The sequence below is a fragment of the Struthio camelus genome, chromosome 2, assembly GCF_040807025.1.
Source record: "Struthio camelus isolate bStrCam1 chromosome 2, bStrCam1.hap1, whole genome shotgun sequence".
Taxonomy (NCBI): domain Eukaryota; kingdom Metazoa; phylum Chordata; class Aves; order Struthioniformes; family Struthionidae; genus Struthio; species Struthio camelus.
This window is the reverse complement of record NC_090943.1, coordinates 20,501,276-20,520,672: the sequence shown is the minus strand read 5'-3', so window position 1 is coordinate 20,520,672 and position 19,397 is coordinate 20,501,276. Positions and strand designations below refer to the sequence as shown.

Sequence of the window (19,397 nt, the reverse complement as noted above, 5' to 3'; positions counted from 1 at the left end):
ACGATAAGGCTTCAAAAGAGGAAACGAACATGAAATTCGTACTGTGTATTATTTTAGCTAAAAGGATAGTTTCAAACTTAAATACAGCATTCCCTCCCCTTAGTAAGCCAAAACAGAACAAGCAAATTCATACATACATTCCCCTCTCTGAAAAATTAAAAGCTGAACTGATGAGCAACTCTAGGAAATACTGTAAGTAGAGCACTGTAGGCAGGTTTCCCAAAATCTGCGAGTACAAAATGTAGTAATTTTTCCCCCTTAGTTTTCTTCAATCACAATGTTTCAAATATCCTTCCCAGAGTTTCACAGCCATTGACAGGTTAAAACGCTGCATAGTAAAATTAACCAGCACTAGAAAATTCTCTATTAATCTAATGTAGAGCACACAAAAAGTATATACAAATATACAAACACTCCTCTAAGTTGCCTTCTACATAAAAGCTACTGTTCCTAAACATAAAATGAATAAATTACAGCAGTAACATCTTTGTTGTGAGCCAACACCCTTTAAGTAATCTTACATTTTTTACAGGAGACAGCCAGTAAACGGCACACTACTAACATTACTGCAAAAATATGAATAATATGCATCATTTTTAACTTCAAAATACAGTGTGAAAATTCATACATATCTACTACTGTCTACACACTATTAGAACACAAACTAAAATTTTAAATTCATTTCCTTAGTATGCTTAGCTGCATCTATCTCTGTGTTTAAGAGCCTGACTCTTACAAGAAAAAAAAAAAAAGGGCTATATTACATTTACTACATTTCAGTAGCCTCCTTTTAGCATGAAGCAACGTTTGATATCATTGTGAAATTAACAGAATGTACAAAAAAAGGACAAATATACAAATTACTTAAACAATATCCTTATCATTTAGAAACTTTAGCATGACTTCGATCAGTTTAAACATAATGAAATAAAGGGCTGACACTGCGGAGCCTGCCAGTGCAACAGAAGATTAAAAAGATTTCTCAGGGTTTTCACATGTTTAGATGTGGTATCATATTACAGCATTTCCTGTGCAAAACACAACACGGTCAATTCCAGAATATCAACATGCCCTGTCTTAATACTAGACAGGTTACAAAAGCCCAAGTGCAGCCATAAAATTAACACAGAGCAAAGTACAGAGGAGGGCGAGGCATCTGCTGCAATAAATGTTATATTGAGCATTAGCAAAGTGCAAAAATACTAAAGCAAACTGCAGGAAAGCTGACCAAGTAACACAGGCACAAACCACAAATTAAGACATTAGCATTATGAAGAGAATTCAGCTCACACTATCTAGCTCATCTCCAACAAACTTGCCATTTTATATTCTTGCTTCTCACAAATCACTTGAGGAAAACACGCCTTACAAAAAATCAGAGAAATGGCTACTGTACGTTTCTTACCAGTGCTGTGACATCCTTTGCAACCTGCAGCTGGCAGAAAACAGGAAAACATAGTAAAATCCGCTTACAGATGTAAAGACAGAATTAAGTTGTCATATTGATGTTGGATACAGTAAGCTAAAAATACAACTACACTGATTTCACTGGAAGGTACCAACAGAGGTAAAGGGCAGTAGAGCATAAAAAATAACTTCATCCTCCTTGTAAGCATGTCTGTCTCAGGCTTTTATCTGCTCCTTGCATTTATCCTCTACCCTTACAGAAAACAAAACACATTTGTGCCATTTTGCCTTGGTGCATCTCTACAGCTGCCTGCAGAGAGCTCCGGTTCTGTGTAACGAGACTTCCCTTCCGCTACAGCAACATTACTGTCTCTCATTTCCCCTGGGCTGCTACCATCCCTGCTTCCTGGTGACGAAACAAGGGCTTTATTATGCATTTAAAACAGCACACCCCTTCCCCACATATATCTGAACACGACCACAAGCTGTCAGCTGACTGCAGCTGCTTTCATAATGTATGTCGGAAACTAGAGGAATGATGCTGCAGAAACAGCCTACTTCTGTGATTTTGATTTTTTTTCTTCCCCTCATAGTAAAAATCAAGCCATGTTCCTACTATATGTAGCATATTAATTTGTATTTTCCTCCCACCACTAAAAAATAAATATTTTTAGATCTTTGAATAACTGGCCATTGAAAATCCTGACAGGTTATAATAGGAATAAAAAAGAAAAAAAAAAGAAAGAAAGAAGCTAGAGGCCCAGAAAGCAGGTGGAGCAAGAGAGTACAAGCATGGAAAACAAAACAACCCCCCTCCAAATCAGGGGAAAACAAAACAAACAAACAAACAAAAAAAACACATTACATTATAAAGCTGATGAAATAGTTCCAAACCCCACTGACAGGCACACGTTAATAATTTCTGTAACACCAATATAAAATACACTGAGTTTGCGTTTTCCTAAAACATGCTCACAACAGACAATGCTTCATTGATTTTGACAGCAAAAAGGCTGAATTCCAAAACTGGCATGATTTGATCATTGCTTATGACTACAAATGAGTCTAAAAATCAATTTTTAGGTCTTGACAAAACAAATTGCAGATATTAAAACACCTGCAGAAGACAACATTCTACTAGGGTCTAAAATAAGACCAATTAGGCTTTCCTTCCTCCTCCCCAAATAAAGAGTGTATTTTCATGATCACAGCTATATATCATCTGGTCAAAGAGACTGCCAATTCAGAGAAAGATAAAGGTATTAGAAACAAGTTTGGATGGTCAGAAACTACCTCCTCTTTCAATCTCATTATATCCACTTCCCAAGTAATCATTAAAAGAAAACTGATCTTTCTTCTAAGAAAGGAAAAGTTTATAAATAAGAGGTATGACATTCCCGTACAAGAACAGAAAAAATAGCTTTCATAATCCTGATTATGGGCCTACAGAGAAATATTTCAAATTATAAAAAAAGTACCAGATTTCATTACTGTTCCAATCATGTCAAGGTGGATGGATGTGTAGTATCACCCTTTTTATATGGAAATATTTGAAGTGCTTTAACCAGAAGGGGATGGTTAAATTTTTAGATGAGGTTTACTGATTAACAAGTGTAAAGCATATCAACACACTTATCAACATTCATATAAAATTTAGATAATTAGCATATTTTCCAACTACAGTTCAACAACAGTTTGAGTATTATTCTCTTCTCCCTTTAGCTCCTCTTAATGATTTAGCATGTGAAAATACTACTTTTGTGTCTAAGTAATTGCATTAGAGCATACACTCATAAAACGAGCCGTTAGGGTATGACTTAAATTTAATAAAGTATTTGAAAAGCCTTAAAAATTGAAAAAAGCCTTCTGACTTTAAAAAATCCAAACCAGTTAGGCTCCTGTTGCTCTCAGTTACAGGGTTCAATTTCTCCCCCATCTTGCTCTCACTTTCTCTCTGCACCGAGTTTGCAAACTCCTGTGGCTAAGAATGAATTTCTTACTGTGAGTTTGTACAATCATTACAGCACGTTTGCGTTCTCACTGATAAGGTAATACATTTGTGCCACATGATATGCAAAATAAAATATTCTAAGCAAATAAAATATTCTAGGAGACATTTTATTAACCCATTAAAGCAGAAGGTTTTTGCTCACAGTCATTACTTTCCACTTGATTTTATGCTAGTTGATGTTGGAATAACAACAGCCCACATACAAGGACTCCTGTTCTTAGTAACAATCATGGTAAAACCCTATACTCTTAAGAGCTTGAGCCAACAAATTCCTACACCCATTAGTCAAAACCATGATAGCATGTAGGCATATACTTCCTTATGAATGGATGAGTAATCACAATAATCACTCTGATTTCAACAGAATTACTTGCAAAATTGAAGGTAAGTGTTATAATGAGTAAGAGGCTAATGCATCCATAAGACTGAACTTGGAGCACTCTTCCTTCTCCCCCCCATCAATTCTGCTTAAGATTATGTTTCTTTACTGTTAACTTAAATTCTTCTCTTCTCCAGTCCTAACATCTTCACATATAGCATGGATATGGGACCATGGACAGGGGAGCAGAACATCAGAAAAGTGTTTCAGGGATCTTAAGAGGAAATATTTTTCAATTATAGTTTGCTCTGGCAAGAATGTTAATAATACAGCTCAAGTATAAGCCGGCTACAATTTCGGTAAGACATTGAAGCTACTATTTTTAACGAGTGATATTTTTAAGTGCTTGACACCTACAATTCAACAACTTGTAAGCTATTTTCTTTCTTACATTCACAAGGAATGAATCCTAAACAAGCAAATTGCCATATATCTCAAATCCGATCCAAAAATCCTGCATATTAAGACACCCTAACATATACATTTTGGACACCACTAAGTCTACTGATTCAAGCTGACCTGCAGGCGGCCCAGCAATTCCCATGCACTTACATCAGTGCTTGCTGTGTAGCACAGAGAGCTTTTGTATGACTGAAATGTCACAGTTTGAACAATTATTTTTAGCAGTGAAACTGTTATACAGAAGGCTGCAAACAACAACAATCCCATTAAACATACTTGAGAAAAGGAACTATTTGTAGCAAACCTAAATGTGCCTTCCTGTTTGTATGAAGTCAGTGCTACTAATACAAGACGTTAAGTTTCCCTCAAAAAGGTTGAGAATGCCGCAGAAATTGTACATGGATCTGTCAAACTTCAAACACTGAGGAGAGCATAGCACAGAAATCTGTATTGTCTCAAAATGGCTGCATGCCTACTACAAGCTTTCTTTTAACAAAACCATAAAGGAAGAGACACAAAAAGACTGCTATTCCAAAGACACTTGGTAACCACAGACTGCCATCAGTTGTGAGACAGCTGAAATCCAGAGCAAGAGAGAAACTCTGTGCGCGCCTTTCGGCAATAAACAGGTATCACAGCCTACTCTTAAATTTTAAATTCAGGCACCCTTGCACTCCATCTAGCTTTTTCTTTAAAGGTAAAGGCTACCAGTATAGCCTTTTAAGCCCTTCTTCCCTCAGGTCTTTTTGGCAAGCTAAGTGACAAATGGTATTTGTTTTCTAGCTGTCCACATTCTGCTCCTGCTTGATCAAAAATCATCTCCGCTGTGCTCCCAACCTCTACTGTTTAAAAGGCATATTAAAAGAGCTTTAAATTTTCATCTTATATAACAGAATGACAAGCTACGTGAGAACAGTCTTTTCCAAACAATTTGTCTCAACTGACATAGTTTTGCATGCATACAAAATGCACACATTTTGTATCTTTAGTACATAAAACAGAATTAGTTCAAAAAGCTTTGTTTTAAGCACAGAAAATGCCAACACATGGCTGAGTTTCTGTCCTTTTCATTATTTCCCATTTTTCAGAAGTAAAACAGTTTGTTCCATACTCTACAAAAGTAATAAATCATCACTTTCTATGGTTTTTACCCACCACTTCCTATGCCTTTTCCTTCTTTTCACTCAACCCTCCATCAATATATCTCCTCCCAAAAAATGTAGTCCTGCCCTCAACAATATCTCCAGTCCTGTTTTCCCTCTCCCACCCAACAGCGTTCCCAGCTGCCCTTCAAATTGTGCAAAAGGCAATATATTCCTTGCCTGGTCCCAAATTACGACATACCATTTGGCAGGACAACGGGCATGTGCTCATTAGGCAGTGGCAGGCCAAAGCAAAGAGGTAATTTGAGCCTTTATCTTAATAAAGCAAATATTTCACCTAGGGTATTTCTGAATATTCTCTGATACACCATGCTGGATACTCAACCTCTGACTATTTTATGTTTTTCAATCATCAGTTCAGCATTTGCTGCCTAGTGAATTTTGGTAGGCTTTCCAGCCAACTGTAAATTACTGTGAAAGAAGCCTGTTAAAAGATATGTGAACAAAACTGACTCAGGGACAGAGAAGATTTACTTTCTAGCTACCACCTTGACATGCCCAAGGATGAAAGTGATTGTTGTAATAGGGCTTCTGCCAGAAGGCAAAGTCAGGGCAACTTTTCTTTGAAAAGGGGAGCAGACGAGCAGTAAAAATTCACCTTTAGGATGTTCCACGCTTAGCTTAGCCTCTTCCTCTCAGCCAGTGGTCTCAGGAACATCCATACTCAATCACAGATACAGGCCAGAGCTGCCACAGGGACCTCTAGCTTTGTTCTTTTGACTACTTCCAAATTTATTTTAAAATCAGTTTGTTGTTCTCCCAGCTAACAAAGATGATACCAATGCCAAGCTTTAGCATCACAGAGCCTATTAGAAGAGCCAAAGATCTGTCTCTCAAGCAACACAGTTTATGTGAAATAGCTACTTTAAACTGTATGAGCATTGCATTTTGCCAAGGGTACAGTAAAGAGGTAGCAACAATCCTATCAAGCAATAACTCAGTCATAGCTTCATAATGAAACATGTTATGGATATGTAAACAGCTACACACAACATGCTCAACAAAAATAAATGAATATAGGAAAACCTCTTTTGCCTCAAAATAAATGCTAAATACAATTCTCTACCATGTACATATGAAGTCCCACACCTTGAGGGGCTCCTAACCAAATCATATAAAATCTAGTATCCCCTCTATCGTCCATTGCCTTCGTAAAATCTATTTCTACATGCAATCATAGTTTTCTATCCTAGACCACTCTGAAACTACAGCTTGCTGTTGGAGTTTATGGGCTAAGAGATTACAACTCTTATTTTTAAGAGATAGGGAGAAATTCCAGATTAAAATACCCTATCTGCTTATAATATTTTTATTTATTGATACACTTAGGAAAAGCCTTCTGGGATAGACACCAAGTTGAAAAACTTCTAAAATTTTTAGTAAATTATAATTGAATCCCTACTGCCTGTTCATTGCCATTGTACTTAAACCTTTTTTCGTGCAATTAAAATTCATAAATTATAAGCTATAGGTGCCGTTTCTCTTAAAAGAAAGTTTTCCTGTTTCCTTTCCCAATCCTAATTAATACATTCCTATTTTTAAACATCTTCTTTGCTCTTTCCCTCTTACCATACCTACTACTTCTCTAGCTCCATAACTGTCTCTGTTATCTCCAGTATTCTCCAGTATTCTCCTTGCCTTCAGCCTCTCCCCCAATGGAAAAGCATTTGCTCTTCCCCCCCTCCTCATTTCCAGTGTTCTTGTCATTCATCTCTGTCACCCAGGCATGCTTCCCCTACCTTAAACATTTATAAAAACACACAGAATAAATGTTTAAAAGCTAGATGAACCAATGTGAAGATTTTAACAGATATTCTGAATTCTGTGGTTAAAAAGCTAGCGCTCTTTGTCCTCTTTCCTTTACTTTTTTTCATTCCAAAGTTGCCTGAAAGCTTAAGAGTAGTAGGCACAATTTTGGAAGCTACATGCAGACTAAAGACGATCTTCATTCAGTTTGCAAACGTCATTAATCAAACTCTAGGTTAGAGATTTGGGTTGAAATTTGGAAACACTTTGAGCCAAAAGTAAAGTAATGTGGAAATTCACGTTCAACAAGGTGCCCATTATAATCCCCAGCTCCTTTTCAGCACGACTGTTATTCAGCCAGCTGTTCACAACCTGTACGATCCATAGGGTTATTCTTCCTGATGTACAAAGTTTGTACTTTTCTGTATTTAACGCCATAAGGTATCTGCTGGCCTTTGCCCTCCATCCTGTCAGCTACACCTTCTATGTCATCCACCAACATGCTCAGTCATCATCCAGATCAAAGATATTGACATTATCCTGGATGTCATCCTGGATAGCCAGTTAGGCCATCATTGATGGCAACTGGGTTGGTTAAGCAACTTTTACTCTCTGGAAATCTGTGCTGGATGTTCTCATTTCCTTCTTACCCTTTAACGTTCTTGGAAATGGATTCAAAACAGACTTGCTCCACAATCTTTTCAGGGAGTGAGTCAAGTCTGACCAGTCTATAGTTCCCTCCTCTCATCTCCTAAAGCTATGCATTATGTCAGCCTTTCTTCAGCTGTCAGGTTCCTCCCCTGATTACCATAAAACATCACAGACAACAACCTCACAATCATACTACCAATCTCCTTCAGCACTCAGGTGAGTCCCATCAGCCCCATGGGTTTAAATACATCAAGCTTCTCTAACTAGTCTCTCTCCTTCTGTTAGCTACCTTTCTTTTCCAAAATATATTAGTACAAGCAGTCTGGGAATAGGCTTTGCCTGTGGACAGGAGCAAAAAGACAAAGATGACATCCCCAATCACCGCACCTACCGTTTTCCCTGAACCTCCTTTTGCAACTAGCATTATCTGCAAAATGCTTCCTTTTTGCCCTTTATGTCCCTGGCTAGTTTGAGCCCCAGCTGGGCTTTGCCCTCAGATCCCCCTGCAATGCTTTTATACTTTTCTGTTGCTGTTTATCCTTGCTTCCCTTTCTGGTATGCTCTTTCTTTTTTTAAAATTCTATTTATTTATTTATTTTTATTTTAGTCCATCAGTAAGCTCTTTGTTTAGATAAGCAGCCTTCTACTGAAATTCCAGAATTTCCAACATAGGATGGTTCTTTTCTGAGCTCTCAACAAGTTTTCTTTAAAAGTCCTTGAAATTCAAAAGAGTTCACAGAAAAATATGCATTAAAAAAATTTTTTTTTTGAGTAAAGTGTTCCCACTTGCAAGTTATCCTTCACTGATGCTCTAAAACAAGAAAAACACAATTCAAAATATAATTACTCCACTTTGGAATGATAATTTAAACTTACTAATAGTTTACATGATCAAAATTTAAATGAAATGGTTTGAAATTATCAAAATGGAGTATTTTAATTATATTAATCTGAGGTTTGGGAGGAATATGAAAAAAACAACCATTCATTATTTTCAAGACACCAAGGTTTTGTCACAATTTGGAAAAAGATGCTTTTAAATAACCCCTCTCCCCCCAAAAAGGACATTTCCAAGATCTCTTCAGTGAATGAACATCACTTTGACATTGATTTCACTAATGATTTCACATGTAATTCACTTTCAAGTAAGGAGCGCACACATGCCACAGAGAGTGATGACATATGGATTAGAACACTTCATTGCTGCAATTGATGAATGGATTTTTTAAAGCCCTATTTTCAGGAAATTCAGTATACCTAAAGGTTCACAGACATAGATGGGTATTCTGAAGACTAAACTGAAGATTTGTAAATAGTAAGCTAAGGAGAGAAATGAGCAATTGTGTTCTTTATGTAGTTAACCTAGCAATCAGTCATTACTACACTAAGAGTAGACTGCTAAGTACTATAATACTTACCATAACCAGCACTGTTTCTGAATGTAATGAAACTATTTTTTCCTCATTGTGCGAGATAAACCTTTCATTAGCTCATACTATAATCATCCACTAGTGCTTTGAGCTTTATTTATTTTTCACAGCATACCTGTTCTTAATATCAATGGTTTACAATGACTTTGATGTCATCTGAAGATATTTACAGTAGAATTTAGTGACACTGAGAGCAAAGAAGAAACAACAGAATTCCTTAAGGTACTCTAATAACAAGTTAAATAGCACAGCTTCAATGGCAAAAGCTTGCTAATTTTTTGCTGTATAAGGCACTGTACCTTGCCACTTATGTTCACTCTGCACTTATATAACAGACCACTAGTCATCAGAGATATCATTGTTATGCTTTATTTGTATGATCTGTACTTCATTAAGGAATCAGAATTTCCCCTGAGGTTTATAGTTTATTTAGACATAGAATTTCCACAAAAGCGGACAACACTAATCATACAGCTAAAAAGGGAAAAAACAAAACAGGAAAATTATACAAAGTCTCAGCTCAAAAATCAAAAATCACTATCTTATCACAGAGGGCGAAAAGGATAATAGTCTGTGCTGTTACTCTGAAAAAAAGGCTACATTTTAAACGTGACTGTTCAGCTTTGCATAAAGTCCTTCATCAAATCTCATCATTAAAATAGAAGATCCTAGCATCTTAAGTGAAGCTTATTATGTATCATCCTCAGGAATTATATTTTTCATTCAAGTGAAGTTACAGTGCTGCACTTTGTCTCAGAAGAATGCAAATTGTTATTTTAAAAGAGATTGTATTTTTCCTCCTTTGCGGTGGAGGTAGCTGAGTTCCTGTACTAGCCTCTCTCTTATGTTCAGCTCAAAACTAAGTTTATTATTTTTTCTTTTTCTTCAGAATATAGCTCATCCTATCTAAAAGGCCGCTTAGTTACAACTCTCTTTGTCAGCTTTCACTCTCTGTTCCTATGCTTGCCACCTAACACTTGGTTTTTCTCCAAATACCCAATAGTTTCTCTCTCATTAACTCTCCCATATTTCTCCCATTAATTTGTCCTAACACAGCCAATAAAATCCATACAGCTTTTCTTAATTGTTCTTTAAATTGTTATTTAAAGTCTAGGCTTACCTCTTCTACGTGGATTACAAAATCCAGTTTTCTGACCACTGACCAGCAAGTCTATCTTTCTCATTGCCTTCTCCCTTCCTCTACTTCCAGTTAAAAATAAACCAAGCATCTTAAGACATTATGTGTTCTTCCAATTTGTCAGAATAAACACCTACACAAGTTATTTTACTCATAGCTCCTGTGGACTTACAGACACTAAACAGTCCAGGAGAAGAAACATCCAATTTGTATGCGGAACCCCAGTTCCAGTTTGGAACATATAAGTACTAGCATAACAAAATTTTTCCACTAGTAAAAATTAAAAAATTGGTAATCACCTTCAGCACATCCATCACTTTGCTTCTTTCCTGAAATTCCACTGATAATGAGATATTAATAAAAGCTAATTTTAAGCACCAAATGCTATTCTTCCAATCCAAATTTACTAATGAATCTCAAAGTCTTTACAATTAGAAGACCTAACCACTGAAAGTGATCCGGTTCATAAATTCTAACATGCAGAAACGAAGCCAGAATACCATAAAAACACAAACACTACTGTAAGTTTTTTATAATTAATAAGCTAGAAATATCATATGAATTTGGTATTTTCTCCTGTACTTGAACTAGTCTTCTCTCACCTTCTGAATTTTCAGAGATGGCAAGAAAGTAAGGGGAATATCTAAGGAGTGACAGAAAGCTAAATATCAACTTTTTAACTATTTGCTAGCAGCACAGTTCAAAGGTTTTGTAACCAACAAGTCTTTTTTTTATTTAACATACTCTCTCAATATATGCGTCATAAACATACCAACTGAAGGATGTCCTCATCTTTTGGCATAACACTAAGTTCCAATACGCTGTCACTGAAACAGACAGAAAAAAAACCCACATGTCAACTTTTGGAAAAGAATTCTCAATTCTTATGACAAAAATGATCCATTAACTTCCACAGACCAGAACTATTCAAAAACTCCAAAATGAGATAAGACACGCTCAGCTATTCTGTCAAATGTCTTCACACGAGAGAAGTAAGCACTGGTTTCCATCATAGCATTGACAGTCTTAGCAAATATGAATTGAACAGAAGCTTGACTGAAGAGTGCATCTGCGTTCTCGGTAAAACCAGTAAATTAAGCCAATATACACACAAGTTGTCTTTGTCAGTTTTGTTTCGATATTTATTCTTAGAGCTGTAAGTTACATTGGTTGTTTGGAGCTTCTCAGACACAACAAAGTGATAAACCTGTGAATACAAATAGAATTTCTCTTTCCATTTCAAATTAAATTATGTTAGTATTCTTGAAGATTGCCAGGGAAATGTCAAGATAGCTGTATTATGTGTACAGTAGAGGAACAGCAAGACAAACATTGACATACACCTCCCCTCTCCAATCACCTCCTAATAAAATCAACTTAGTTAGAAGTCATCTGTAAAACAGATGAAAAAATACATGCTGTTTAGCAGTGCTGAGTTTGTCAGAGTCAGAATTACTAAAAACAAAAGCAGCAGCACCATAAAGATACAGGAACACGGGCAGTTAAATTAGTTGTAATTTAAACATACAGGCAAAATCAGAACACAACATTTAAAATATATTGGGTAGCCACAGTCAAATACTGTAGTAAAACAGTAGGATCCACACAGTTAATATGTATCAGAAAAACTATTTTCACAAGCAGAAGAGAAGTATATACTTATAAAACTGGATGAAGCACTGCTGAGACTGTATCTGAGATAATATAAAACTGTTCACGTTCATCAGAGCCAAAGTGGAACAGGTACAGAGAAGGGCTACAAGCAAGAGCCCTTCTTCAGGTTAGTTCATTTAACTAGCCATGCAAAACCGAAATTAAGTGATTATGATTACTATTTAGAAATTTCAGGTCACATGTCATAGAAGAACAGATATTTAAACAAATTGACCAGTGCTGGCACAAGAATGGAAGAGTACAACCCAACTGAACAGATCAGACTGAAATTAGATATCCATACTGGTCAGGGACAGCACAACGCATTTGCAAAGAACAGACCAAACCAGCATATATGTGGGAGACTGCTCACCAACTTCAGAGCATGCAATACAGTCTACGAAAGCATCAAAAAAGACCTCAGTTCCTTATTCCAGCAGAAAGAAGCGTCTTTTTCTTGAAAAAGTAACAAGTGATGTATTATGCTTTCATATATGAAAAATGTTTTTGTTCTGTGGTTCCTTTTCCATTTGTTACTGACCACAGACATATGGCTGCATTCCAAAATAAGAGAGTAAAGGGTATAAGGATTCACAATATTCTGAAATTATTATTCATTTGAAAAAATTACTTTACAAGTTGTATAGATTACTTTCCTTTGAAAGTCAAACATAATTGATTCAGAAACAGATTACATTTTTCTTTATGTCTGTGCATAGCTATGAAAAATAAGTTTTCAAAAATGTTTTAAAGCTCTTTCAGAATACTGAATTTTAAGAAACACAAAAGTATTGAATCTTATCTTAGATGTTTACTTACAATAGCATTTCCCATTTTGTCCAAAAGCATAAGCAGCAGATCTGTTTTAAATGAGTATTTAAAAATAGTATTATAAGGAGGTGGCTCTTTTGGCTAACCTGCTCTGCCTGGGTATTAAAATACATAAGAGTTGTAAGACAAAAGGAAAATGACAGAGGCGTTTACGGCTTTTCCAGTGAAGACTTCAGATTTCATTCCTACATGTGGATAGCATGTATGTGTATATTTATTCATAACAAATCCTATTAGGCAACTTATGCTTTGATAACAATCCGTGCTTAAATGCAGGATGAAGACTTCAAAAAGTCAAAAACGCTTTATATAGCAACATCCATCTTCAAATACTTTTTAAATAAAGGAAGGTTACCTACATATAATTGAATATAAAACAAACTATTCTCTTCAACTAAGATTTTGTGTTCTTTTCATTATTTATTTAAATAAGCAGATTCAATTCGTTTACATAGTTTAACACAATTCTGGTAGTCATCCAAAGGAAGGAAAGTGGTTCCATTCAAGAACAATGTTTTATGCACCATTCAAATAACTACTCAACTATTTCAGTTTGACTGCAGAAGGTTCTGCAGCCAATTTGAATCTTCCTACTTCTTTATTTTGCAAAGTGCTATCAGAATATTTTTCAAATTTGACATGAGCAACAAAGCATATTAGGAATTTTTGAGAGCTAGTTCACTATAAAGTGTATGCAAAAAATTAACTAGAAAGTGTTAATAAGAACCATCACACAGAGGAAGTAATAGTTTATAAAAAATATTAGATACTAAAATATTAGATATTAGGAATTTTCAGAAATATCTCTGTATCATGCAAATGACTTGGTTTGCCCATCATTTTCACAGACAAATTTAAATGTATTGACTCAGAGGGATCAAAACTAAAGCACTATGATGCACTATCCATCATGAAGACCACATTTTGATACATTATTTTGTACTAACGGAACAAAAAAAATTCAATAGCTAAGCTCTCTACGTTTCTCAATGATCTCAATATTTTCAAGAAAAATTTGCAAAAGAAATAAATGGAATAGGCTTAACCAATCAAATTCCCACAGTTCAACAAAAAAAAAAGGGGGGGGGAGGGGGAATCAAAATCTGTTTCTTGCTTTATTTAGAATCATAAATAATTTATGGCATTTATGTTAGTAGTCACCATATCTCCAAGTTGATTACATAAACAGATGAAAATAAAACCTTAATGGACCAAACTAACAATGACTAGTAAAGAGTAGGAAACCTGGACTTAAAAGTAATCTCAGAACTAGTCTTACAAGGAATAGTTCTTTCCAGAAACTCTACTGAGGTGTTTCCAGAGGAAACCATCAGTATAAATTGAACTTTGCTATCTCCAGCCAGAGCAAAATAGGCAATGTTCTCCACAGCTTGAGAAATGCAACTTACATTTCAGAAGGGAACAAAACAAAATATTTGAGTTATAGCCCATCCATAAATCCTAGAAATGTGTGGGTATCTTTCATTTAAAGATCAGAAAGTATCCCTTTGGATCTGGCTTTAAGTATTAGCCTAAGTTCTGAAGTCTCTAGCATTATAGAATGAGGACAAACATCTACAGTTCTACAACTTTCTAGCAATACAATGAACGGCTATGGAGATGGAGCTGCTGGAATAAGCTAATTCAAAATGCAGAAAGTCCCAGCTGAGTTTTAAGCGCAAAACAGCCAAGTGTGGGGGGAACTCTCTCCTTAGAAGTAGCAGAGGATAACACATGTTTTATCCTTATTTAAAATTTCTCTGAAGATGATCAGAGGAATTTTAAAAGAATAATCATTTACAGTTGGCAATATGTTTGAAATGGTAATTAAAAGTGGTAATTAAAAATATAGCAATTAAAGTATCTAGAAAATTATGATACAACATATTGAGATCATAAATGAAACTGTCTTTACTCATGAATAAAGGAGATCACAATTTATTAAACAATTTATTCAGTCTTTCAAAAGGCCTTTCAGTAAGTCTCTTGCACAAAGCTACTAAAGAAATTAAGATGCGCTTGATCAAAAATTAGCTAAGACATAAAACAGAGTAAGAACTATGCCACTGGTTATTTTACATATTAAGAGCTTAAATACATTCAAAAGTGAATTCATGCAAGACCAACTTATCAAGAACTATTCAATCCAGTGATGCAGATATCAAGTTCAAGAAGTTCCTAAGCCAGAGATTTCTGGAAAGTCAGATGGCATTAGCTGAGCAAATATCACTCTGTAGGCTCAGTGTTTGCATACTCTTTTCCTAAGAATCCACTATTGGACTGTCTCAGAGGGGATACTTACCCAAATAGACCTTCACTCTAATCCAGAACGGCTACGCTGATGATATGCACATATTTGGCAGGACAAATATAAAGGTTACACAACCTAACCTGCAGTCAAGGGGTACTAGTAGCATAAGACTTTAGAAGAGAACATACTTGATGTGCAGAACAAACTGCTCTGAGCTCAAGAATACTGTTTGCAAGAGGAGAAAAAGAAAGTTCATTCTTTAGTCATATGAGAAACATTCACATAACAGCCTTCATCGCTTATAAACTACAAGGAAGATATACCTGACTAATCTGGAATCTGTGAGTTACCTTTATGATTCAAAATATCTGTTGATCTTAAGAAGCTCAGCTGAAGACGTATGAAGACTGAAAATGATTATATTTTCCGTATAGAAGACAACCTTTTTTGCATCATTCTCTGGGATAGACTTGACCTTTTGCTATGGTCTTCTATGGTTCAGGATGATGAAAGAAATACTCTCATCCTTTAGCTAACAGTATCCCTTCCTCTTCTCTGCACTTACGGAAATCAGGGGGACAGACGCAGCGGTGTGCTATACTGCTTCTCCTAGTTGCACTATATAATCACTGATAAAGCCATCATTACCAATCCCGTCATGTCTCTATGGCTTATCCACAGTGGGCACCGGGCTGCATTCTGGTGCCAAGGTTCACTACATACACAAAAAGGTCTGAAAGAGTCTTTATTCATCACCTTGAGTTAATAACCTCTGCCTAGTTAGGTCACCGGAGGACGTGATCTGTTTCTCTGCCTTTTGCATTAAGGTAAAAGACTGCATTACAAGCCAAATAGCTACATCCTCCAAAGTAAGGAGCTATGTCCTGTGTCTTCGGTCTGACTGTATTGATCGGAAAAAAAAAGATATATGACTAGCATTCTATTCAGTCTTTTTACACGTTACAAAAAAAGACAGATTCCCTCTTTCCAGCCCTCATAGAGAAAGTACTAATGGTCTGAAACACATTTGAGGCTACCTTGCCTATCATCCCTTTGGCTATGGAACCCTGAAGAGTGTTCCTGCTTTAAAAAACAGGTACCTGGAACATATGGATCTTCAATAAATCTTGAATACTGCACTAAAGTAGGAAGGTCAGCATTTTTTGTTTTCCTTAACTCTGACAGTAAGCATGAATAAATATTAATGCATGGAGATTCACTAAAAATAGTGTGGGGCACAGGTGATGTATTGAGAAAACATTTTTCCATGCAGATCACAATACTATTTTTTTTTCTACATAACTCATTATTGTATTGGACTCTTGTTCCTACAGAACAGAAAATGAGGTCAAGAAATTAGTAAAATCTGAAGGGGATAACAGACATGAAAATAAACATCTGTGGACATGATTTTACAAGCACTTGTGACTTGCAAGAGCAGTAAATACTACTGTTTCCTTAACATCATACAAGCTTCCTAACTTGCTGCAATGTAAAGGACAGCTACGATGCTAGCTAGTACAGATGTTTTGCAGGTATGTACTAGTATAAAATGCTCGCTTTACCAGTAAGGCTGATTTTTAGTTATCAGACCTTCATAAGAAAGGTAGATTTTTCAAATTTTATTTTTAAATACAAATATGCTTATATATGCAAAATTAATCTGCCTGTTTTAAGTTTAGACACCTTTCTCTAGAGCAAAGTGATTTCCTAACAAGAAATAAGTATTGACATAAAAGGACTCTGGTATAATTCAGCACACCCATTCTTACACTTTTCTCAGCACTGAATACACACAAGAAAATAGAAATGCATAAAACTGTGTTCCATAATATGGAAGATTTAAAAATACAAACAATGACATTTTCAGAACAACCATAAGCAGTGATTTCCTACTTTGTACCAAAAAAAAAAAAGTTTAACACAACTGAATACTAACATCTTACCTGTTCTGTATTAAAGCAATGACTTGAGAATATGTCTTTCCAATAACACTTTCTCCATTGACTTTTATAATTCTGTCACCTGTAAAGGGAAAAGTTATACCTTATTCAACTTGTCTAGATGTTTTTTTGCTCATTTTTATTTTATAACTATATATCTCATAATAATTAGGATAAACAATTTATTAAAATCAAGGTTATTCTTCTAACAAAAAAAGAACGTAAAAGGTACACAATACAATTACATGTAAATATATAAAGAATGCCAAGTTCCTAAACTTTTCCCAAAGCATTTTCAGATGCAGTGTCTTATTTTATGCTTCCAAATTAATCATCTAAAAACTCAGAGAAAGAAAACCAGAGGCAGGCATAAGCTATATCAGAGTATCCTGTCTCCAAAATAATGCTTTACGGTACCACATACTGAAAACTCTCCCTAATTCTTCTTAAGTGAATCACAGTTAAACACTTCATTACAGCACTTAGCCACAAAGCAAAACCAAACATTAACTCAGGACACTGCCAGGTGTATCTGTATACTTTTTCTTTAGTATCAGCAAATACTGTAAAATTCTGCTTCTTTTCCCTGTGATAAAGCAAAGGATGATTTAGAAGACGTTCGAATTTCCTCCTTCCTCAGAATAATTTGAGTTGTTTCTGAGTCATTATTTGCTCTTCAAGAGTCAAAAAATCAATGCATCTTGGGCAGCGTAAGTGACTAGTTCTTGTCCATTTAGATCAATTTTTAGACTTGATACCACTTTTATCAGATTTCTCCAAATAGTTTGTTGCATCTTCCCCATTCAGAACTTCATACATTCTCACCATAAGTAAGTGGCAAATACATCAATGAGGAGACTGAAGATCTCTGCGCTGCAAGCTATTTCAGCTTTGGATGAAAAATCCACCCCATTCCTCTACCAAAAATGGTATTTATGTTATCTCTAATTAGAAAATCAAAAAAGTATCTTGAATTTACTAATGAAGAGAAAATGACCTAAACGATCACAGCTCTAGGAAGCTCTGGAAGGCTGCTGAAAAAAGAAGAAGCGAAAGAAAGGACCCATACAAAGTGAGGCAAGGGAAATGTTTTTTTCAGTGTAGCATTAGAGACTGAAAGCCTTTTTTGTATTTTTGGTGTGATCATGTCAAAGATGAAGAGAAAGCAGTTCATTCTAAAGGCTCAGCCTGATTCAGTGGCAACAATGCTCAAAATGCAAGGACTATATGGAGGTACGCTGTACAGACCCCAGAGAGTTTTAGACCTATCCTCCCAAACAGGTTGGATGGGTGTTTTTAATTTGGTCTACACATATGTTATAACATAACGCAACTCAATTGCTGCGGTATTAGCAACTTTATAAAAGTTCATCTATTCCCTTTTATCAGCTGATTACCATCCTTCTCATGGAGGAACTCTCTCAGTTTCATCTCCGGCTGCCTAAGGTATTTCCTTTCAAAGAGTACATTTGTAGGGAAAAATCCTATGATTTATGCCAAAAAAAAAATTTCTCATTTACAAGCTCTAAATCCAGTCCTCCTGGGCCAAATGGCAAGACTTCCTCTGAACATATCAGATCCTTCTCTCTAACTTAAAACTGGTTTTTCTCCCTGTACTGTTTCAGAACTCACCTGTGGATTTGAATCTTTACTTACTGTTCCCACTGAGAAAACTTAACTAGGAACATCCTTTAAGTAGCTCACATCATCTTACTCATTCCTGTGCAGTTTTTATTTTTCAAAGAAACAGACTAGGTTAAACAAAGCAGTAAAACAAGTCTACTTGAAGCATGCATCCAATGAAGCAGAACCTGAACCTGACAGAAAATTCAGGTGGGACACGTTACAGAACTGGTTAAATGAAAGAAGTGGTTACAGGCAATGCTGCAGAATACAACTTTGCTCAGTTTCAGGAATGTGGGCAGAGGAGACCAGTGCTTGCAGTGGAAAAAAGAGCATAGAAGCATGAAGGCTTTTTTCCTCATAGCTATCAGGTGGCCCACTAAACACCTTCAGTCACACTAAAAATTAACCTGAACACACTTAAACAATCTCCCTTTCTATATACATTTTAGTTCTTTATATCCTTTGCATATATGTAAATGAGAGCATGTGTATCAAGAAATGAGAAATGTGGCTTTGTTTTGGCTGTACATGTTTCTAAAATATGTTTGGAGCTCACAGATATCTTCCTTTTAATGAAATGCCTCAAATGTTAAATATGGGGAATATGAACCATCTAACTCTAATTCAGCTAAATTTACAAGAGTGTTTCAGGATACTTAGAATTATTCATCTTACAATTAAGATACTGTACTCTCTTCCTCAAATTTACAGGAGTACTGCAAGCTTCCTGGTGATTAACACACAGGTAAACTGTTTGAATTTGGGT

At 35.7% G+C, this 19,397-nt stretch overlaps 1 protein-coding gene across 6 annotated transcripts in view; it reads right to left on the bottom strand.

Moving 5' to 3' along the window:
- ARHGAP21 (Rho GTPase activating protein 21) overlaps positions 1–19,397 on the bottom strand; it is a 125,372-nt gene that overhangs the window by 34,889 nt on the left and 71,086 nt on the right. For 3 of the 6 annotated variants that reach the window (XM_068934559.1, XM_068934562.1, XM_009673630.2), the window contains 3 exons: positions 17,009–17,087; positions 11,100–11,154; positions 1,406–1,435 (listed from right to left, as the gene is read on the bottom strand). In XM_068934559.1, the coding sequence (XP_068790660.1) occupies positions 1,406–1,435; positions 11,100–11,154; positions 17,009–17,087 (164 nt within the window). The remainder of the gene's footprint in view (positions 1–1,405; positions 1,436–11,099; positions 11,155–17,008; positions 17,088–19,397) is intronic. The other 3 variants (XM_068934564.1, XM_068934563.1, XM_068934561.1) reach the window with 1 other exon arrangement.